General features: G+C 33.5%; 1 protein-coding gene across 1 annotated transcript in view; it reads right to left on the reverse strand.

Annotated features, from left to right (window-relative positions):
• LOC114324890 (hypoxia up-regulated protein 1) overlaps positions 1-24,156 on the reverse strand; it is a 35,977-nt gene that overhangs the window by 10,180 nt on the left and 1,641 nt on the right. Inside the window, exons 3-5 of the mRNA XM_028272794.2 lie at positions 7,438-7,713; positions 2,012-2,393; positions 314-1,215 (exon numbers count right to left, since the gene is read on the reverse strand). Coding sequence (XP_028128595.2) covers positions 314-1,215; positions 2,012-2,393; positions 7,438-7,713 — 1,560 coding nt within the window. The remainder of the gene's footprint in view (positions 1-313; positions 1,216-2,011; positions 2,394-7,437; positions 7,714-24,156) is intronic.

Raw genomic sequence — 24,156 nt, forward strand, 5'->3', positions numbered from 1 at the left:
AATTATTGTAATCACTGAATACATAGTTAGTGAACAAATAATCCTATTCATTAAATTAATTAATAATTTAAGCGATTATACAAGTAACGGTTATCCAAGAACATTTAAAAACTGAACGAAATAGCCATCTCTACGTTGCTGATGACAATGTCATTGCCAACTAATGTTTACATCTCCTGCAGCTTCCATACCAGTGAAAATTTTACTCCACGTAGTTAGCTGCGTAAAGAAAGAAAAAATAGGGATAGCCGTAAAATATTTACGCCTACGCTCTTAAGTGACAAAATACTAATAAATATAATTAATTACTAACCTTTTTGGGTTTCCACATCTTCGCTTTGTTTAACAGATATTTAACTTCTCTATCTAGCGCTGCCATTTTATCCACGATAGACTTAATCGTCAACTTAACTGGGTCACTCTTTTTAGTAGCATCTTGTTCTTTTACCATTTTGTCCCTCCATTCTTCAGTTTCTTTAATAATCTTTTCCAAGGTTTGAACTTCAACGTCTGTGAAAATGTCTCTTTCTGGGTTGTCTTTCGTAGCATTTTTAGCACTGACCAAGAAGTTAGACGATTGGTTCAAACGAGTATTTAAAGCATTAAGCGCTTCTGGTCTCTCTTTGTGTTCGTACACTCGAGCCAATACGTCTTTGGTAATTGCCATTAAGCTGTCGATTTTCTTTTCGTATGTTTCTGCATCTGCGTCTGAACCTTCATCATATAACCACTCTGAGATCTCTGAGCAAGCCGTTTTGATTTTTTCTTGTTCTTCAACAGTAGTTGCCTCGGTATATTCGTCTTCATATAATTTATTTTGCATATCTATAACAAAACTTTCTAAGTTATTCATGGCGGTGGCTTTTCTGTTGATTTCCATCTCGATTTTATCTAGAGCGTCAATTTTTTCCTGTGATCTACCCAGTTGTTTTTTATTTAAGCTTGGAACCCCAAACGACTGTTCAACGGTCGTTATTGATTCCTTTACTGTCTGTACTTTTGGTTTTGTGTCTTTGACTTTCTCTGTAGCGTTTTTAGCAGTTTCGTTCACAGTTTTCTTAGAGTCCTTGGATACTTTTTCTTTTGGTTCTTCTTTTTCTTCGACTGGTTTTTCTTCGGCCTCTTCAGCTTGTTTATCTTCAGAAGGTGGGGCGTCCGTTGGTTTTTCTTCTGCTGGTTTCTCGTCTCCACCGAATAATTTGCTAAACGTACTACCTGAAAACAGAATTAAATGTGATTTTTTGGCCTTGAAAATGTGTATGTCGATATAAAACTTCACACGACGGTAGCCACGCTATTTCAGATGTCTTCAACTTCCTAAACAACCACGATTTGGAGAGCTTTGGAGAGCAAAGCTACCCCTATGAAGAAATGTACGTAGAAATTTCATAACATGAATTAAGATTCATCACAAACTAACAAAATAAATTATACAAAGGGTCTATGAAAACAGTCCATCCTGATATTTGGCAACATTCACGAAATTTTAATGATACGGACATCTATTACACACAGAGGGGGTTTGTCTACGCCCTCTTTCCTGGATGATCACCTCTCATGAAACCAATATAGCCCCTCTGATGATGTCTGGGGAGACTGAAACGTGAGTAAGAGGATGATCTCTGAACCGAAATAAAATATAAGCTGTCTTTTATTTTCTCAGTTTACTCAAATTGTGAGTACACGCAACACGGATTTACTCAGATTGTGAGTACACGGAACACCGAACCAACTTTCTTTGGAATTTTTCCTAGATGAGCAGACGTAATGTGACTGCATATTGTAGAGTCTCTTTCGTCTTCTTTATTCGTCGCCTCCTTGCCTTATAAACTGTAAAAGGCAGAGATAAAGGATGTAACCAGAAATTAGTTCCACGAGAGCTTTCAGATATACGGATCTCTCATTTCTTAAAAAAAGGAGTTACTATGAAAAGAAAAATCACTAACGGCTGAATACTCCATCGAAGTACCTGGTTAATGATGTGATTATTTGTTTGTTGAATATGACTTACCTAATTTAGATAGTGTTCCTTCTTCTTCATCAGGAACGACAGTCTTCTCAACAACCAATTCAACGTTCACAAAGTTCAAAATACCAGAATCGTCCATTGCGAAGTGAGCTTTGATACCTTTGGATTCCACGTTTTCTCCTGAGTGTTTCTTCAAAGCATCAGCAACTCCTTTGAGTTCAAATTGGGATATATTGGTGGTTCCTAAATATTGTATTTCTTTAGGATTTAAGAAGTCTAAATCGGCATAGTTCACATTGAAATTGAAGTCGCTGGTGTGTTTGTTGAAAGTTATGATCTTCTTTTGGGGATAGGAATTCATGAGGCCAAAAAGTGTGCGCTTTACTTGTTTAACTCCTGTTTCTGCAAGTCTTTCAAATGTAACCTAAAAATAAGATATTGTAACTGTAGGTTATAACTGTAGTTAATGTGACAAGTATTGGTAAATATGAGTTTGAAAAGGTAGAACACTTTAAATATCTTGGGGTCTCAGTTAATGCAACTAATGATAGAAGCATAGCAATCAATGAAAAAATCCTACTGGCAGGAAACAGAACCTACTGGAAAACCAACAACTTCCTTAAAGATAAGCAACTTAATAGAATACTAAACTGAAAATTTACAGATCAGCAATTAGAGCAGCAATGCTACGTATGGTGCTGAAGTAATGTGTCTGACACAGAAAGATGAAGAAAGATTGAGGATCCTAGAGAGAAAAATAATTCGTAGGATAGCAGGCCCACTAAACTTAGGTTATAATGAATTTAGAAAACTGATGAACCACGAAGTAAGAGAACTTTTGAAAGTAGAAGGCATCGTCAGATTTATCAAAACACAGAGACTTAGTTGGATGGGACATATAGAAAGGAGAAATCCAGAAGCCGTTATCTATAAAATTACCAAATGGAGACCTGTATCAGGCAGACCACCAGAAAGACCCAAAACCAGATGGGTGAACCAGATAGTCGAGGTCCTTAAGAAGATGGGGGTTAGAGAATGGGTAACCATAAGCAAAAACCGCAAATGCAAAGGATGCAAAATAATTCATGAAAAGGATGTCAAAAAGATACTGCAAAAGTACTTTGACAGTTTATTGAATGAAACAATTTGACCTAGTATTCCAGAGCAGTTCAGTTTCATTATGCTGATAAGAAAATCACAGGGCCGGTATTTCAACAGCTACTTAAGCTTTTGCTTAGCTAAGCCTGTGTCAAAAGTTAAGGAGAAGCTTAAGCTGCGTGCCGTATTTCCATCATTTCGTTAACTAAACTGGTCCTCAATTGTCAAGTTAATTGGTTTGGTACCTCTGAATACGTCAAAATGCCAGAACTAACTGTTTTGAGGTAAAAACCACTACTGTTGACGTTTAATTTTATCTTGTCATCTGTATCTGTCTTATTTTTACTTCACTTAATTTTGTGTACATGATGTGTTGTTAGTATAATTATTGTCTATATTTTCTCTGGTTATATGTTTTATTGTTATTTTACATAAGTAATAGAAGACCCGTCTTTGTAACTTTGTTTATTGGATATATTCTTTAAAATTTCAAATTGGAATGTAAGTTTACTTTTGTAAAATAAATATACCAAGCATTGTAGAAATAAATAATTTTCATGTGTCTACACCTTTCAAATGGAGTAAGAATTTTATTTTAATAATCGTTAATAATCCAATAATAACGTTATTGCGCAAAAGTTGTTTTTCAAAATAACTCTAGAATTATTAATCTATAGAAATAACCTCAAAAAACAGAAAAAAAATTTTAAACGAAGGCTTAACCAACTCCCACGCGAGCTTAAAATTATTTGGTTTAAGCCTATGCTTAGACCTCAAATTGAAGTGGAAATACAGGCATCTAAGCTTAAGCTCAGGCTTAAAGTAAGCTTTGGCTTAAGTGCGGTTGGAAATACCGGGCCGTAGTAAACCAGAACAGATATACCTAAATGGATTTTAAGTATCATTGTTACGGTTTTTTTAAACCTTCACAATTCATTCAGGTATGTTAAACTGAAAGATATTTAAATACTTTAAACCCCCCTGGTTACGTCTATGGTAGTTCTTTTAAAAACAGCTGCTTCGTTCGCAAAAAGGTTCTGTTCTGTTGATTTGTTTAGGAATAGTTTGCGATTCTAGAAATAGGCTGTCTTTCTCTCGTTTACAGGTTGTGCATAGGTTCTTGTCACGTAACTGAATCAATCAGTGGTTCCGTGCTTGAATGGTTCGTCTGAGTTGGAACTCAGATGGAATGACATTAAGCAAAGACGGATGACATCCGGTCTGTCCATTTTGATTCTTGTCTTGACGACAGTGCTAGGATTGCAAAATTTAAGTTGTGTTTTGCTGATCCAGATTCATCCGCAATAAAATAGGTTGGTTTTAGGAAAACCATCATCTAAGACGGATTTGAACCGATAAATTTTGTGTGCGGATGAATAATTTCGGTTTAGTTACTGTGACATAACCTCAGCTTGAGACACGTGAGTATCTTAAAAGATTATACTATAATCAATAGTGTTGGTCGTTGTGGTATGCTTGGACTAATGCCCTGTGTCTTTCCTAGGCTGTCTTTCATCGCTCGACGCTACGGGAAGGTCCTGGTAACAACCCCTATTCGTTGGCCACATACCATCACAGATAAATATCTTCTGTAGAGTTAACTACACGATTCCTAGGAAACCTCTAAAACAGGTTGTTCGCCCACAAAACGATTAGTGTCCCTAGGATGAATAGGTGGCTCTTCAAAATTTTCCAGTGATCTGTCACAGAAAGTAGACGGAATAATACTGCGCACTGGTACATCACTTCGACTACCATATTGTTCGGGTGGAGGAATAATATGAACTGACTGGGGCCCACCACAGGAATCATATCTAATTCAGCACTAATTCTTCCCGATAGAGTGTCAACTGTTGGTCCAGAACTAACATCTACTAAGTCATATGATAGGGTTGACTGTGGTGTTGGAATAATATTCGTCGAGGTTGGAGGACATCTTTACTTTCAATTTGGTTTGCAGCTGGAATCTCAAACAATGACTCAGCAGTTTGTTGTTGTGAACTGGATGATTGTACTTCACTAGTTCCCAATTCCAAGCCTTCAAATTTAAGATTAAGTTGTCCAACTAATCTAACACCTTGCATCTTCAGTTCTTCCTGCATGTGCTTGTCGAGTCCAGTGCTATATTGGATTCGAGAAGGTCTACCGTTGGTATGTAAGAGTCGAGAGTAGATCCTGTCAAATTCAGTTTGGCGATTTTGAAAATTAAATTGCCGAAGATCCACTGAGAAATTCCATGTAGCTTCGCTCTACAAATGCATAATTCACTTGTTGGATCTTCATTGCTCACACCAGTAGGTGGTGGAGCTTCACCTCTTCTTTCAGCAATAAGTGCTCTTCTTAATCGTGGTCTTTTTTCTTCTACTCTTCCACCGTTCGATAACCCTCTAATCCGTAGCTCATATGTCAATTCTTCGTTGATAAGACGGTTTGGTTGCATTTTGAAGTATAAACTTTAACTAAACTTTTGCAGAAGTGCAACCCGACCTCTTCTTTCAAAAGAGAAAAAAAACTAACGTCCCTAAACTACTAAAACAAAACTAGACAACCTTAAACAAAATACCTAAAACTAGAAAAAAAAAAACTTGGGCTTATACCGTCTCTAACCTACGTTAAAATCCCAAAGACAAGTATAAGCACCCACTAAGTTATACCACTTAAACTTATAAGATAGTAATGTACCTTAGTGCAAAAATAAACCTAACAATTAGCTGTTCCAACAGAACTAATTGTGACTCTTAGTATCAAAACTTTCTGAAATACTAAGTACCTATCTATAAACTAACTTACCCAAGTCAAAACAAAAAATATATAAAAATAGAGGTGATACGGTTAATACTGACTTCCTCTTCTTGCTTACGGGTCTTGTAGGTGGGTGTTCCAGTGGTGGTGATTCTGGTTAACTAGGCGTTGGACAACGGACAGCCACGAACCCCAAGTGGTGTCCTCAGGAAATTGGCCTACCAAAGAGAGAAAAGACACTGTCAGTAGGGACAAGACAGAAGAAACACAAGAGACTATACGCTTAGTAATGGCTTTAAAGATATTTACCTGTGATGGTATGTGGCCAACGAATAGGGGTTGTTACCAGGACCTTCCCTTAGCGTCGAGCGATGAAAGACAGCCTAAGAAAGACACAGGGCATTAGTCCAAGCATACCACAAAGACCAACACTATTGATTATAGTATAATCTTTTAAGATACTCACGTGTCTCAAGCTGAGGTTATGTCACAGTAACTAAACCGAAATTATTCATCCGCACACAAAATTTATAGGTTCAAATCCGTCTTAGACGATGGTTTTCCTAAAACATGGAAAACCATCATGCAACCACCATGATGGATCAGCAAAACACAACTTAAATTTTGCAATCCTAGCACTGTCGTCAAGACTAGAATCAAAATGGACAGACCGGATTTCATCCGTCCTTGGTTAATGTCATTCCATCTGAGTTCCAACTCAGACGAACCATTCAAGCATGGAACCACTGATTGATTCAGTTACGTGACAAGAACCTATGCACAACCTGTGAACGAGAGAAAGACAGCCTATTTCTAGAATCGCAAACTATTCCTAAACAAATCAACAGAACAGAACCTTTTTGCGAACGAAGCAACTGTTTTTAAAAGAACTGCCATAGGCGTAACCAGGGGGGTTTAAAGTATTTAAATATCTTTTAGTTTAACATACCTGAATGAATTGTGAAGGTTTAAAAAAACCGTAACATCATTCCTTCTGATCATATCTATTTTCGCACCATCTTTTTGTATGAGTTTTATTTTGTTATTTAAATAAACAATTTTTACAAATTACCATCAAGAATATACTAAATGTATAATTATTAAGGGCGTAATCGCAAAATTTCGCAACAATGTGTTTTAAATGCATTCATTTTTTTCGAAGCCTTCTCAGTCTTTAACATTTGTTATTAGGAGGAAAGGCGCAAAATGTCGCCTGTCAAAATTTTCAATGTGTTTTAAATGTATTCATTTTTTTCAAATTCTGAGAAAACTAATAAGTATTTTTGAAAAATTTAAACGCAGTATGAAAGATAACATTGTTACCGAGGGCCGACAGTTTCTTAGAATAACCAAAAAGTTTCATTTGAATGAGATATTTGAAATTAAAAATCACACTAAATTTTCTCTTTTTTTTTTACCCCTGTAACTTATTAAAATAAACATTATAGAAGTTTTCAGGGATTTTCGGCCCTCGGCAATAATACAATCTTTCATTTCCGTTTAAGTTTTTCAAAAATATTTTTCACAGGATTCGAAAAAAAAATGAATACATTTAAAATACATTGGAGCGAAATTTGGCGCCTACACCCTTAATAATGACAGGTAGGTGATAACAATAAAAAACTTACCTGAATTGGATAAACAACAGCATCTTTGGTAATAAATTTAGCAACTTTGAAACCAGTACTAAGATCAGCGGCTTTATACACGGCACCCATGGCAGCGGCTTCATCTGTGTTTAAGTTTTTGGCCAACTCTTGTCCAACGGCTTTTCTGAGATGTTCTTGTACTTTGGGAACTCTGGTACCTGCTCCTACCAGAACCACTTGATTGACGACGTCCATTGTTAGATGAGCGGTTTTCAATGCTTGTTCTATCGGATTGTTGACTCTTTCAAATAAATCCTGAAATCAATGTTACCATTTAAAGAAGTTTTAAAACATCTTTTGTAACATGTTTAAGTTAAATATGTATTATACTTATACAGAGACGTTCAAAATTATAGAATAAATTCATTTTTTCGAGAATAGGCCACTTTGGAGAAAAATCCCGAGACAGGTCGATTTTTATTTTTAAATTATCAAGGTCGTTTCGTTTTAAACATTTTGTTTAAAACAACTGTTTTAAACATTTGTTAATGTTTAAAACAAGAAGCAAATTTAAGCGAAAAGCAATGTTTATTTGTCAAATAAACATTTTTTTGTTTTGTGGCGGCAGTAAAATGTATTTTGAATTAAATAAATTACATACATTATTTTTGTGTCAAATAATTTAATTCAAAACAAATTATTTTGGACACCCTGTATAAATAATTAGGTTAATGCTTATATTACTGAATAGAGAATTAAATGACCTTTCAAATGGGCCAGCACACGACCATTACTCTCATTTTAAAAAATCATCGATTACGACATCACGCCCAAATGGATGATGTCACTAATATTATATAAATTGCAAATTACATTGTTGTTTATTGGAATAATTATTAGCGCCATTTACTTTCGTACTTCTTATGTTGCACAGAATCACTCATCACAGAATCGTTAATAATTTTAACCAAATTAATCAAACAGCAGGACAAGACTGGATTAATGGCTTTTTGAAGAGACATCCCGATTTAAGTTTAAGAAAACCTGAGGCAACCTCTGGCGCTCGTGCGATGGGCTTTAATCGGGTAGCTGTAGCACAATTCCAATCTCTTCTAAAAGAATGCATTGATGAATATAAACTGACTTCTGATCGTATCTTCAATTGTGATGAGACCGGCATTAGCGTGAATCCAAAGGGACATTCTAAAATCTTAGTAACGAAGGGGAAACGGCAGATAGGCACGCTAACATCATCTGAGAGAGGTGAAACTGTGACTGTGAAGTTGTGTTTTTCTGTCAGTGGATCTTACATGGCCCCGATGTAAATTTTCCCCAGAAAACGGAAGCAGCAAGAGTTCGAGTTGGGTTTGCCACCTGGAGGTTGGCCAGAAGTCTCTGACTCGGGATGGGTTACAACCGAAACGTTTGTCAGTTGGTTTAAAAAATTTATATATTTTTCTAAGACTACAAAAGATGCTCCTGTTTTGCTTCTGTTCGACGGACATTCGACACATACGAAGAACCTTGAACTCATTGATCTTGCTCGAGATAACGGAGTTATATTGCTCTGCTTTCCTCCCCACTGTTTGCACCGTCTTCAGCCTTTAGTTTTTTCACTGATGAAGCCTATTAGTGTTTATTATGAAGAGGAAGTGCGAAGATGGTTAAGATCAAACCCTGGAAAAGTAGTGACTTTATTTCAGATTGCATCGTTGTTTGGAACCGAATTTATTAATGCAGCTACAATAAAAACAGCACTGAACAGCTTCAAGAAAACAGGAATTTGGCCTCTAGATGTTAATGCATTTACTGAAGACGATTTCCTTCCATCTGCACCAACACATATTCAAATAGAAATAGATGATAATTTGGAGCCCAGTAATGCCAATGATTTGTCAACGACAGATGAAGTAGTTGAGGAGAAACAAATTAGTCAAAATGATGCCACTACTGAACTCATCGGAACAAACTCTAAAATACCAGCATCTAACGGTGAACACCTACCCATTCTTCCTCGGTGTTCATGGATGCCAGATCCTGTTCAAATTCCTTCAGCTACAAGTAACCTAACGTCATTTCCGACTGCTTCTCCTCAACATGTTCTACCGATACCGAAAGTGGAACAGAATAATAAAAGAACTTCTCGAAAAAAAAAAAAAGGAAAAACAGCAATTCTGACTTTATCGCCATACTTCGAAGAGTTGAAAAAGGCCAAGGAAGAAACAAAAACTAAGGCGGCTAAAAAGGTAGAGCGAGTACAAAGAAAAGTCAGCTTCAGTAAAGACGGAAGTAAAGCCACTAAAGAGAAGGTGGCTGAAAAGAAGAGGGTGTTGTTAAATAAAGGTCTGAAAGACAAGACAAGAGACCCTGATTCCAGTGACACTGAAGATGATGCCAAGTGTTTATACTGCCAAGACTTCTATTCAACTTCCAATGAAGGATGGGTAGCATGCTCATCGTGCTACAGTTGGGCACATAATTCTTGTGCAGACATAGATAGTGAGGATGATGAATCAGTTTTCATCTGTGAATTATGTGTAAATTAAAAGTTATTTCCCACTAATTATACTTTTTTCCATGCTTTTCTTATGACTGTGTTCATTAAAACCTATTAAAAAATTAAATCCCGTTCTGCCCCGCATACGGGGCGGAACGGGAAAAGTGAACTTCTTTTCGTATCAAGTAAAATTGTGAACTATCTTGATTTTTTCTAAAGTTTTATTCTATTTATCGTTTTTTAGAATAATTGATTAATTAATGTCTGCAGTTTGTTTTCATTTTCAATAAAAACTTGTTGACTAGTCAAGTCATCAAAATTAGACGTGCCATTCCGCCCCGTGTTCCCCTATGCCAAAAAATCGTAATTTAAAAATAAAAATTGTGGCTTAAGAGGATCGGTACGTATTTTAGGCTGCAATGCTATTCAAATGGGGATTCATTTTTTTCGAATCCTGAGAAAACTAATAAGTATTTTTGAAAAATTTAAACGTAGAATGAAAGATTACGTTATTAGCGAGGGCCGAAAGTCCCTGAGAACTTCTATAATGTTTATTTTAATAAGTTACAGGGGTGAAAAACTATGAGAAAATTTAGTGTGATTTTTAATTTCAAATATCTCATTCAAAATAAACTTTTTATTTATTCTAAGGGACTTTCGGCCCTCGGTAATAATTTAGTCTTTCATTCTGCGTTTAAATTTTTCCAAAATATTTATTGGTTTTTTCAGGATTCGAAAAAAATGAACACAATGCCGTGGTACTATTTTCCAAATCTACCTTTGTCTTACAACGCACTCAGCCGAATATAATATTGTCAGCATATATTGTCAGTCAGACACTGACAATCAGTGAGAATTTTAAATATTTGACATTGCATCGGGAATATTTTGAGTTTTGATTAAATATTATTGATATAGTGTATTTGATAAATAATTGATTTAAGACGTGAACTTAATAAAAAGTTATTTATTGTGTATTATTTGTGGAAGATCCAAGCAAAGAATACATCAGGATAATATATTCTGTGATCCAAGTATTTTGTTGTTAAAGATGTTCAAAATTGTAAGCGTTCCATAACAATATATTATTAAAAAATCACTTTAACACTTTTCCTCTTTTCTCGATTGAGTATTAGTTTTTGTTTTACAAATAAATTATTACAATCACTGAATACATATTTAGTGAAAAAATTATCACATTTATTAACTGAATTAATAATTTGCAATTATACAAATAACAGTTATCCAAGAACATTTAAAACCCATCTCTTTAAATTAATGATGACATTTTCAAGTAGAATGACATTTTAGTAATGTTTACATATCCATACCAGTGTGAATTTTGCCTACACGTAATTTGCCGTGTAAAGACAGAAAAAGTAGGGATACACGTAAAATATTTGCGAATTATGTACCCATAGCCTTAATCCATGGAGATGTTTAAAAGACTGCTGAAAATACCATGGACAAATCATGTCAATAACAAGGCAGTATAGCGTAAAATGGGCCATGGCAGAAAGTTTAAGAAAGCAAAGATTTGATTTGAGAATGTTTGAAAAATATCAGAGTGGACGATTCTCGATACTCAATCCTTATCGGGAGCCTCACAAGTGAAGGATTTGTCAAAATTGTTGTCGACCTTTAGAAATGAAAAAGGCATTCTAAGAAGATGAATGATGTCATTTTTATGAAGTGTAGCCTCTCCGCAATTACTTTTCCCTTGATGAATGATGAATCGAAGAAAATCTAAAAAACTTCAGATTTTCTACACAAATTTTTAATTTTCTTTTCGTTATATTTTAATACTAATTATCCTATTTCTAACGAAGAAAAATCCAAAGACACAAAAATTATAATAAATATTGTTGTATAATTATTTTTGGGAAAAATTTAGAAAATAAATTTATATCAGAGACCACGAGATCATAGATTTTCATCGCCCTGTATATGACCAAAAATTGTAAATAGTATAATTTAGTTAGTAAACAGTTTTTTCGCGGAAAGTGAAATCGTTAAGTGATTTGTTAATGGGTCTCGGAACGGACTCAAACAATGGTGCGAGAAGATTAGAAAGTACATTTTATTTCGCGTTGGAATCGACAATAGGACATTTGTAAATGATTCGGAGAAGGAGAGACAATAAACAAATTTATTGAGTTTAGAATATAAGGCTTTTGTTTAGCATCTAGAAACAACGAAAGTAATTTGGTGTCTCCTAGAATTTAACAAAATGGAAAAGTTGTATACAAAATAAATGGGTTCTTAAGAAATGAAAATATGGATGTAGTGGGTAGAGAGGATGTTTGTGATTGGCGGAGAAAGATGAATGGAAGGGATGAGAATGTTGAGTCTAATTTTGAGGAGAGAGAAAATGGTCACTGTGTAAAGAAGATCTGAAGAGTACAGTCCAGTTTTTAAAAAGTGAGAAATCGGTGTAAAGTGGTGAAATTGGCTTTTGCGAGCAGAATCGTGGTGAAACGAAATCGTTGACCGAGTTGAGAAGTTAATTTTCCTTGTGTCCGACGAGATTCCTGTGTTGTCTAGAACGAGTAGCCAGTGGGTATCAATTTGCACAAGATATCGAGCAGAGAGAAAACGAAATAGAGATTTCGAGCGAGTCCCGTTGTTTGTTTGTTGGTGAAGCAGTTTGGACGAGAAGGACCTTTCGCTACATCCTAGGAGCAAGTGTGGGAGAATCGAGGACTGCGCAATCCAGGAAGAAGAAGTAAAGAAGAAACAAAAATGTTAGTCAGAATTTTTGTGAAACGGAGAGAGTTTGTTTTATATCCACACCATATTTGTTTATTTTTGTATTGAGCATTTCTATAGCATAATTTAGTCATTCCAAAATTTAAAGAAGAGATAAGTAATCAATTCCAAAAGAGAAAATATTTGTTTATTTTTGTATTGAGCATTTCTATAGCATAATTTAGTCATTCCAAAATTTAAAGAAGAGATAAGTAATCAATTCAAAAGGAGAAAAGTAAATTTTAGTATTTTTGTAAGAATAGTCTAACGAATTAGTTAAATAAAATGTTTGTTAAAACAAAGGAGATATCAGAATTAAAGCCTAATTTATTAGATGAGAAAAAGTTGCAACAGAATTGAATTTTAGTATAATTTTTAAATCTTATATTTATGGTATAATGGATAAATAAAAAATATTTATAACATTTATATGACATCGAGTGTGTTTAATTTCCTTGTTTTGTCCCTGGATGAAGTAAGCAACTAGGGATACTAGAAGCCACAAACCTAAGGTAATGCATTAAAATTACAATAGCCCTGAGAATAAAATTTATTAGAAAATTCAATTTAATTTTGGTTTTGTTTTACATAAGTAATAATTAAAATAATTAAGCAATTAATCAAAATAAGAATTTGCTGATCAATCTCATAAAAAGAATGAAATACAGAGCATAACAATATATTTACTAAAAACACCAATATATTTTTTTCACACTTTATTTGTATTGATACATACGTAACTTGAAAGATTTAGCAACTAACTTCATACTGTTGGTATGCGCGTACTTCATATTGTCGCTTTTATAAAAATTCACTCGCAACATTTTTCCCCAATCGCGCCTAAAGAAGTATAACATAACTTCAAATATAAAATACGTTTATGAATAAAATTAATATCTCAATATCGGAATAAATGTTCAAATAATCTGTATCATGGGTATAACTATCGCTAGGTGCAATATTAATCAAACTGAAGTGGTACATAGAGATATGAGAATTAAATTCAGCTTAGCCATATCATATATTATGTATTTTCAATAACTTTCTTTAAATAGAATACTTCAAGGCACACTTCTTAAAGGACAGTTTAGGATTAATTATTTATGTGTTTTCTATTAGAATTTCGAGATAAAAAACTGAATGCAGATAATGGTAGATTGAGATAATAGATGTTATCTTTAAACACTAATCTTTAAAGTGTATGTATTTTCAAATCACAACGAATCAGGTCAAAGTCAAGGATGAATAAGCGGGAATAACGGATAGATTAAGGATAACTACTTAGAATTGTAGATGATAAGAGTCAAAGATAAAAAACGTCATTGCCATCATAGTTGAAACAAAAAAAATTCAAAGAACTAAAAAATTGGACATCCTGTGTAGTCGATTAAAACGAAATAGTCAGCTTGCGGTGTACCTATACAGACAAGAAGTGGACACCTAGAAGGAAAACTATTCATGCATAAATAAACTGAGATTAAAAACAAAATTAAAATTTAATAGAGGTCATTGCAAATCTACTAACCTTGATGCTCCAGAGGAAGGAAGAAAAATGGAAGAAACAGTACAAATATTCAAATCACTTTAAAAAATACTTAGCAAGTGCCGTACATAAAACAATCCACGTAATTATAGAAGGAATCGGAAATATGCCAATACATAATAATTTTATTATTATTTTTAATGAAAGTATAATAAATGAAAGTACATACATACATACCTTCAAGAATACTCTCTGAAAATTTAACAGTGATCGGCGCAAAATTACCGAAAACGTTCAACGGACGTTCCCCTTCTCTATTGAAAATTACTCCGCGATTCAAAAACATATTTGGGTGTGCATCACTTTACGATTTGACAAACAAAAAAAAAAGTTGTCAAAACTTTAAACGCGATTTTCTTAAAACTTCTTTGTTCAAAGAAGTCAGGTGGTCATTGTAACTCAAAAACTAGTTTACCCAGAAATTTTGCATAGATTTTATTTAGACATTTAGTGAATTAACGCTATCGAGACATTTTCTGTTTTATGCTTATTTGTTGTTTAACAATAAAATATATTGATTTTTCGGAAAAAGAATTCGTTATTTTGACTTCTGAGTGATATCAAAAACTAAAAATCGTTAAAACTAAAAAAACTCGACAGCGTTACCTCGAGAAACTCATAAGCTAATAAAATATTTTTGAACTTCTTGTCTCACATGACCCGATGACGAGTTCTGATAGTTTAAGAGTCTAAGTAATGAAGCTTAAAATAGGACACAACCTCGCAATTTTTACAAAATGGATAGATTTGCTCGAAAATTTAAGAATAAGTAGTGGATAGTCCAAGGATCAAAATCTATATGATGCCGAAAGGCGCTTTTACCATGGGGGTGATTGCCACCCCATCTCGGGGGTGGAAATTTTTTATTATATTTTAATCGCAAAAGTTGATTAAAACGTTCATTCTAAGCAAAAAACGTTCTATACATGTTTTTGATAAAATTGATAGTTTTCGATTTATTCGCTATCGAAAGTGTTAGTTTTATATCGAAAAAATCAATGTTTTTAATAAGTTTTCTGCTAATAACTCCAAAACAACTTTGCTTAACAAAAATGTACCTTTTGAAAAAATAAACAAAGCCGTTTTTTTTTAATTTTCTTTAAAACCAATAGTAATCGAGCTATACTTTATTATGTTGGCTCTTCTTCGTCAAATGCTAAATATGGTAGTTTCAAAGTCAAATGACGGGAAAACTACGCATTTTTTCAAGAACAACCTGTTCAAACTAATTTAGTATGTACTTCAAAATATCTATCTCCAGAAATAAAAAAAGTCTCTAGCTCAAAAATTAAGTGACTTATAATGAAAAGAATGTCAGTCCCTATTCTTTTCAGCGAAAAAGTGATCGCAAACAACCCCCTAATTACCACCCCAATTAAAATTAGTCATTGACCTTATTTGATCTTTTTTATTTATGATTAATTATTTATATGGGAAATAAGCCACAATTAAAATGAAAAAAATAATTTTATACAAGGAAATAGCTTCAGAATAACATTTTTTATTTATGTATTATTAATAGGTTCTAGAAGTTTGATCGGCTTAGAATGATTAGTTTAAAAAAATGGAGTTAAAAGCAAATAACGAATTTTTGTAGTTTGGAAAAAATGGCATTTTCTTCAGAATAGAAAGATTAGCATCAGAGATACGAAAAAATGTTTAATATGAAATTGTAGCTTATTTAATTCCCAAGAACCTGGTTTGCAAACATTTTTTCTACGGCAAAAATTGAGTGAGCTATTGACAATTAAAACTTGTAATAACATGAAAAAACCACCTTTACCAACCCTTTCAAAGTCCTCTTTTTGCGACTGAGGATTTTAAACAGATTTAATATTAATAGATCTTGTAAAAACCTACAAAATTATTTTTTAACCAACTTTCTAAGATAAAAAATAAAAAAGTTACGGTTAAAAAATCAATATATTTTTTTGAAAAAAAAAATAGAAATCCAATTGAAAGCATAATAATGTAAGTTAGCGGTATTTTTAGTCATTGGCCTTATTCATTATTATTTATTTATGTATTATTAATAGATTCTAGAAGTTTTACTGGCTTAGAATGATTAGTTTTTAAAAAACTGGATTTGAAAGCGAATAAGGAATTTTGTAGTTTAGTAAAAAAATGCCATTTTCTTCAGAATAGAAAGATTATCATCAGAGATACGAAAAAATGTTTCTATATAAAATTGTAGGTTATTTAATTCCTGAGAACCTGGTTTGAAAAAATTTTTTCTACGGCAAAAATTGAGTGAATCGTAAATGAGTATATCGAAAAACGTTGCTTTTTTCTATACAAAACTAACACTTTCGATAGCGAATAAATTGAAAACTATTAATTTTATCAAAAAAATGTATAGAACATTTTTTGCTTAGAATGAATGTTTTTATCAACTTTTGCGGTCAAAATATAATAAAAAATTTCCACCCCCGAGATGGGGTGGCAAACACCTCCATGGTAAAAGCGCCTTTCGGAATCATATAGATTTTGATCCTTGGTATATCCACTACTTATTCTCAAATTTTGAAGCAAATCGATCCATTCTGTAAAAATTGCGATGTGAAAAGCTTCGGTTCCTGGCCTACGATATCCACCGCAAAATCCATTTTTTGGAGGTGTCCACACAGGAAACTTATTCACAAATAAGCAATTTACTAAACTTGATGAAAAAAAATATATAGTCTAGTGCACCACCGTAAAAATGCGAAGAACTAGAAATCAAAATGTAACTCGAAATGGTACAAAAATCTAAACAAAATGAGCAAAGAGTTTAAGCCAAAAATAGGCAGCTGTAATTATAGAAAAGGAAATATTCTAAATGATACGGTCTCTATCTTGGGTAGATATGGATTGAATTTTTTGACAGAAAATTTAATGGCTGCTATATCGAAGAAGCTGATAACACTTTAGCAGTCCCAAGGTTACCCAAGCCATTAAAATGCTTCAAAATAATAAATCACCAGGAACTGATCCAATTTGCATTCAGGTCTACAAGAATGGTGGTATGCAAGTGTGGTGGTCTACAAGAATGGTGGCGATGCCCTGCTACAGACACTGCATACACTTTTACTTCTTGTGTGCCAAAATGAGACCATGCTCTGCGAATGCTCTTAAGGCGTGATATACCTGTTACATAAAAAAGGCAACCAGCTCCAGTGTGACAACTACAGAGGTATAACCCTGGTAACAGCTGCTTACAAAATATGTACTAGCCAATATTCTCTACGAAAGGATATAGGTTTATACATACATAGTAGGCATAATTGGAAAATACCAGATTCATTCAATAAGAGAGATCCTCGAGAAAACATTAGAATTTCACATTGAAACCCATTACCTATTCCTCGATTTTAAGGCCACATACAAAGTGTAAAGAAAACAGTTCCAGAAAAACTATTCCCAATCAATGCGGTATACCAGAAAAACTATCCGGTTAACCAGAATGACAATGTCTAACTTAAAAGAGTGTTAGGATACAGGGTTAACTTTTGAGATAAAGGATGGACCCAGACAAGGGCTTGTCTCCTATTTAATATTAGCTTGGAAAAGCTAGTCCAAGATACACGAAATAGAGACTAGAGGCGGTACTCTTAACAATAGAACAATACAAATCTTAGGATACGCTGCTGATATAATAATAGGGCGTAACAAGTGAGATGTTGAGAAATATTTCCTAGCATTGAAAACGGCTGAAAAAAGGCCGGTGTAGTCATCAACGAAGACAAAACCAAGTATGTATTGGCTACTAAGGATCCTATAGCAAATGAGGAACGGAAAACAGTCATCTCTTTGAACGTGTTGACACGTCGATATTCACATACTTTGGCTTGCTAGTGACTACTACCAACAAAACAAGCGAAGAAATTAAAAAACGAATAACCCTTACAAATGGGGCACACTATGGACTCCAAAAACAATTCCACTCAAGAAACATCCAAAGGACTAAAATTATTATATACAAAACACTACTGAGACTGGTCGTCACATATGAGGCAGAAACATTGACTTTAACGCAGAAGGATGAAAGACTTTTGGGAATATTCGAGCGTAAAATACTGTGTAGATTAATGGGAAGGAGTGGAAATGGGACCATAATTAGTGATGAGCGAGACTGGTCTTGGTCTTGCGGTCTTGGTCTTGCAGCAAGACCAAGACCAAGACCAAGACCGCCTTTTGGTTGCAAGACCACGCAAGACCAAGACCAACCTGCAAGACTCTTGCACTTTTTTGAGAAAAATTGGTGTTTATTATTTAACTTTATTTTTTTAGTTCAATAGTATATACTGACATTGTAAGAAACCTTAAACAATATCGAATTTTTAAAATACATAATATTTTGGTTATATTTTTAAGTCGTTTTGATTAAGTCAAACGGTTTGCATTTTCTCAACCTTCAAAGTGTCCAGAAGGTAAGTTTTCAAACGGCGACAGTTCAAGGACAATTGAAATTACTTGTAAGACAAAAAATGTAATTATAGATAGGGTAATCCATTTAAAAAAAATGCAATTAAAAACGGTTTTTATATACCAGTAGTTTTCGCTTTTTTGTCTAATAGAAATACTGACACTTATTTCAATTTTTTTCGCATAATTGAGGAAAAATGTAGGTCGTTAAATTTAAAATGAATACAAAAAATATCATAATAGATTTTGAAAAGGGATTCACAATGCTGTGAAAGCATTGTGGCCTGAATAAAAAATAACTGGTTGTGGATTGTAATGTGTCAAGCTTGGTATCGCAAAATCCAAAGCTTAGGTTCAGTTTCTGAATATAATAACAAAAATTCCTATACTGGGAAATTTTTAAAATTATTTTTTGGATTAATTTTTTACAATCAACGAAAGTTGGAAGTTGAATTATTTGTGAAAATCCCGGATGACAAACGTGTAAACAATTTTACTGATTTCATAGTTGAAAACTATTTGGAAGAATCTAGGTTTTCCCCAGAAAGGGCCAGTAGTACAAATAGTATGTGCCGCACTTGAAATGCATGCGCATCATTTCATTGTGTTTTAAATTCTAGTTTTTACTACCCACATCCGAATATGTTCAACTTTTTAAATGTCATAATGGGTATTCAATCCAAAAATATGTGAAAATAAAAAGTGCGAATAACTCGTGTTACGAGAGCAATGTATTTTAAATAAAATTAAAAAACGGCAAGATAACAAATTACAGAATTCAGCGTTTATAACTCCCCATTAGGTTTAGTTATTATGTTATAGTATTAGGTCTATAAATAGGTATGGTAAATATGTACGTATTTACTAAAAAGTATGTTTTAGTTAGTTTATAAAAAAAGTTAATTATATTAAATAATGATTAAATAGAGTAAAAAATATTTGATTTTTGTGTTCTCTTAAAAAAATTGAATTTATGTTCTTAAATTTGACCCTCGTAGGATAAATGCTACAGTGTTCGAGTGAAAGGAGCAGATCATTATCTGTTAACAACTATAAAACGTTTATCCCTTTTCGTAAAATCCGTGAATTGAAGGTCCCCGACCATTTGTGGCACCTTTAAGAAGCTCTTTTTCTTTAACATTTTATTAAAATACAGGGGCAATAAACAATAATCCAGACTCAAGACGTGGTCTAAAGGCAGGCGGCAGGTATCGACAGCATGCAAAACACAACGTGACACAACCGAGGGCCGGCAATTGCAACAAGGGTTGTAGATGCAGGTTTTTCCTACTGATAAACATTACCATTATAAAAATATACTCTAATCTCTTTACATAGAGAGAAATAATTAGGTCATTAGGTGAATGTATAATGTTAAAATTGGTATCCGTTTGAAACTACATTCTACATTCTGTTAAAATTTTAAAGCAAAAAATATAGTTTCATCCTTCACATTTTTATTGATTTCAATGTACATTTTATTCGAAATTGTTTGGTTCAAATTATTACTACCAAAAAAGCAAGACCAGCAAGACTCTTGCAGCAAGACCAAGAACAAGACCGGCTAGTGCAAGACCAAGACCAAGACCAATACTGCCTCTTAGCTGCAAGACCAAGACCAAGACCAAGCTTGCAAGAACAAGACCAAGACTAGCCTGGTCTTGGTCTTGTTCTTGTTTTGCTCATCACTAACCATAATAATGAGAAAATTATACCTAAGCACAAAACATCCGGAAGATTACGAGGCATATAAAGAAAAAAGGAACGAGGTTAAAATAGCGCTGAAAGCAGGAAAGGAAAAGTCATGGGAGAGATTTGGACAAAAAAATGACAAGAAATTATAGGGAAAACCAAAAACTCTTCTACGGCGCATTAAAACAACTCAGACAAAAGAAAGAGCACACGATGCCGAATATAAAAGACAAGAATGGAAACGTACTAACAGAAGAAAAACAAATAATGGAAAGATGGAGAGAACATTTCAAAGAGCTAACTCATGCAGATACGAACAACATAGGGGAGATACAAGAAAGGAACGAAGAACAACAAGTGGAATCCATAACAAGAGAGGAATTAGAGAAAGCAATAGAAAGAGTAAAATGGGGCAAAGCACCAGGCAAGGATCATATCACCTCGGAAATGATAAAATTCATGGGGATAGAGGGAATGGATGGCATGAAAGAACTAATGAATGATATCATAAATAGAGCAGAATTACCAAAGGACTGGAAGAAAGACATATTACCAATACACAAAAAGGGAGACAAGAAAAACTGTAATAATTACCGAGGTATCACCATCAGTAGTTAGAATAACAATCATGTATAGCAGCGGGACATGGACATTGACGGGGAGACAAAAATCCAGAGTCAATGCTATGGAAATGAGGTTCCTGAGGAAAAAGCAAACAGAAAGAGGACAGATAAAATACGAAACGAAACAATTAGACAAAACCTAAAGCTAGAACCAATCAATGAAAAAATAGTAGAGGGACAACTTAGATGGTTCGGGCACGTGTGTAGAATGTCGAACGAGAGGCTAACAAAACGAGTGTTCGAAACGAGAGTGCAGGGGGAAAACAAAAGAGGAAGGCCAAGAGTTATGTGGGTAGATGAAATCAGGAAAGAAGTCGAGAAGAAGGGATTGACATTGGAAAGTGCAAGAAACCTAACGCAAGATCGGAAAGCATGGAGACTACAATGCCAAACTCAACTCCAGCAGCCTTACACCTAAAGATAGAAAGGCTTAGGACTAAGTAAAGTAAAGTAAGTAAAATACTGTGCAAAATATTTGAAGCTATAATTAAATGACCAAGGGATGTGGCACAAAAGATATAACTTCGAATTATACCAAGTCTTCAGATGTCGAAACCAGATGTCGTGATGTTAATAAAAACACAGCGACTTAAATGGGCTAGACACATAATGCGAATGTCAGACAACACGATTGCTAAAAAGCTAACTACATGGCCACCTGTAAGGAGAAGAAGAAGCAGAGACCGACCACAAATTAGGTGGTTACATGGAGTTGAGACCGATTTAGGGATATTAAAGATCAGAAGATGGCAACAGGTTGCTAGAAACCGAACAGAATGGCAACAAATCTTAGAGCAGGCCAGGATCCACAAAGGATTGCCGAGCCAAAAATGATGATGATGAACTCGACATATATATATATATATATATATATATATATATATATATATATATATATATATATATATATATATATATATATATATATATATATAAAAAATGTGATTCAAATTCTGTTACATATATCCAGTACTGTTCATGACAATGATTTTTTTATCAAATGCCTAATTTTTTTATTTTTAAAACGACCTTCCATGACCTGTGAGTAATGACTAGTGTAATGTTTATTATATAATAGCTTTTATATATCATGCAACCAAATCATTTTTTCCATTAAACTGTAACAAAATTACTCTGCATTAATAATAAAAAACCATATTCTCACCATATTTAGATTTCAATTATAATACCAATTTGATCTATTTACATGAACTAAAAATGATTAGAGAATAAAGAGCATTGCATATTTTAACATTTAAATTAAATAAATCATATAATGTGTAAAATATAAAGCTTAGAGACACAGATAAAGTAATGACTGAAGAAAATCAAAAAAGAATGTTGTGTAAAACCAAAATAATTGTTTCTTCACTGCCTCCAAATTTTCATTTTAAAAACTTAAAACTGAATTGGCGAAACTAAAGGGTCTAATAACAGAGTATGCAAATACGATGGATTCAAACTATTCTGGAACTGACACACAAGATCCTCAACATAGACATGGAGTAGGTATCCTCTTAAACAATTGCCTAATGAAATGCCTCAAAAATATAGTGCATATATCTGAAACATATTGATAATGCTAGAATGCAAGCCCATAAAAGTATGTTTACATTTAATGTAAACATACTTCAAATATAATATGTTCCTACAACAGACAAACCAGACACAAAAGCTGAACAAAGTTATATGAACAACTACGGAATGCCATGAAACCAATAAAATCTAATGAAATAGAAATTATTATTGGTGACTTTAACGCCAAGGTAGAAAAAGGAACAGTTGAAGAAATCATGGGATCTTTTGACTTGGAAGAAGGGAATGAATGATAAGATATGTTAGTATATACTATTTTATCAGTAACAAGAACTGGTAATTAAAAATACCTATGATCTATCACCCAGACGATTATATACATGCAAATATCCATTGAGACATTGAACAACACAAAATTAAGAAACCAAATCGAGATATCCTAGATTATGTTCTAATAAATAAATGATTTCAAGATGGCGTTAAGAGTGTAGCTGCTGACCCTTAAGCAGATAATGGCTGAGCATATCCCACGAAATAGTAACTTTAGGTTCAAAGGTAAAATTATTAAAAAAACATGGTTTGATTTATTATTGAAGCTTTAAAAATAAACCAAATAGAGAAAAATTACAAAAGGAACTAAAAAATGAATACTTGATACCTACTCAGCAAAAAATGAAAAAGAAAGCATGGAAGAACAATGAGAAAATGTCAAAAATACTATACTTAGCTTTTAAGCTTCACAAAATGTTCTGGGTTACAGAAAAATACAAGCACAGAAAAGTTGGGTGACAGGAAATTCTGGACATGATGGAAGAAGAAATTTTGAATTTATTCTTTCTTCTAGAAGAGTTGCAGAGGAAGACGAATATTTGCTTGACATAGGACAAAAGACCTTGTAGAAAATATTATAAAATTGTAAGTCAGTGCTAATAGACAACGAACAAATAATACAATGGAGACAGTACTATTTAAGGGATATTCTGTCAATAAAGCCTCTCAGGTCCCATCCATATGGAAATACAATGTAATTATATTTTTCCTGTCTGCTGCAATGTTACAAGGATGTAGAGCTACCGCTTCTTTAGCGAGACAGTACATCCTTATAATCTGAACAACCATCAGATTTAAAAGATGTGTTTAAATTAGTTTCCTAAAAATGGAAAGGATTTTTATAAATTTGATTTCGTCAAACAGCAAAAATTTTTAAGATGGTGTAAATGGATTTGGTGTAAATCTGGACTTCAAACTTAAAGATGAAACTAAAAATGACGAGTTGTTACAAAAATCGCAGCCTGATTCAAAATATTAAGTAGAAATGATTTATTCCACATTTTTTAAATTTCTCTATAAAAGCCAACGATTATATTTTTTTAATATAGGTAATCGAGCAGTAAAAGAATCCAGAGATGGAAGCCCCAAGGAAATAGAACAAGAGGAAGGCCCTGTAAAAGATAAATAGACGAGGTAGAGGAAGATCTTAAAACCATAAACATCAGGCTATGGCGAAGGAAAGTATCCAACAGGGCAGAATGGAAGAACATTGTTAAAGAAGGCCAAGACTCACAAAGGGTTGTAGCGCTATTAGAAGAAAAAGAAGATATGTTTTTAATAAAGGTATTGACAGATCGATGTTAACTTGTTTTAATCCCAACATTTCATTTTAAATCTTGTAAGTACAAACAATTTTAATCTTTTATCAAACAAAAAATTTTCTC

Source organism: Diabrotica virgifera, chromosome 5 (genome assembly GCF_917563875.1).
Source record: "Diabrotica virgifera virgifera chromosome 5, PGI_DIABVI_V3a".
In the NCBI taxonomy this organism is placed as follows: Eukaryota; Metazoa; Arthropoda; class Insecta; order Coleoptera; family Chrysomelidae; genus Diabrotica; species Diabrotica virgifera.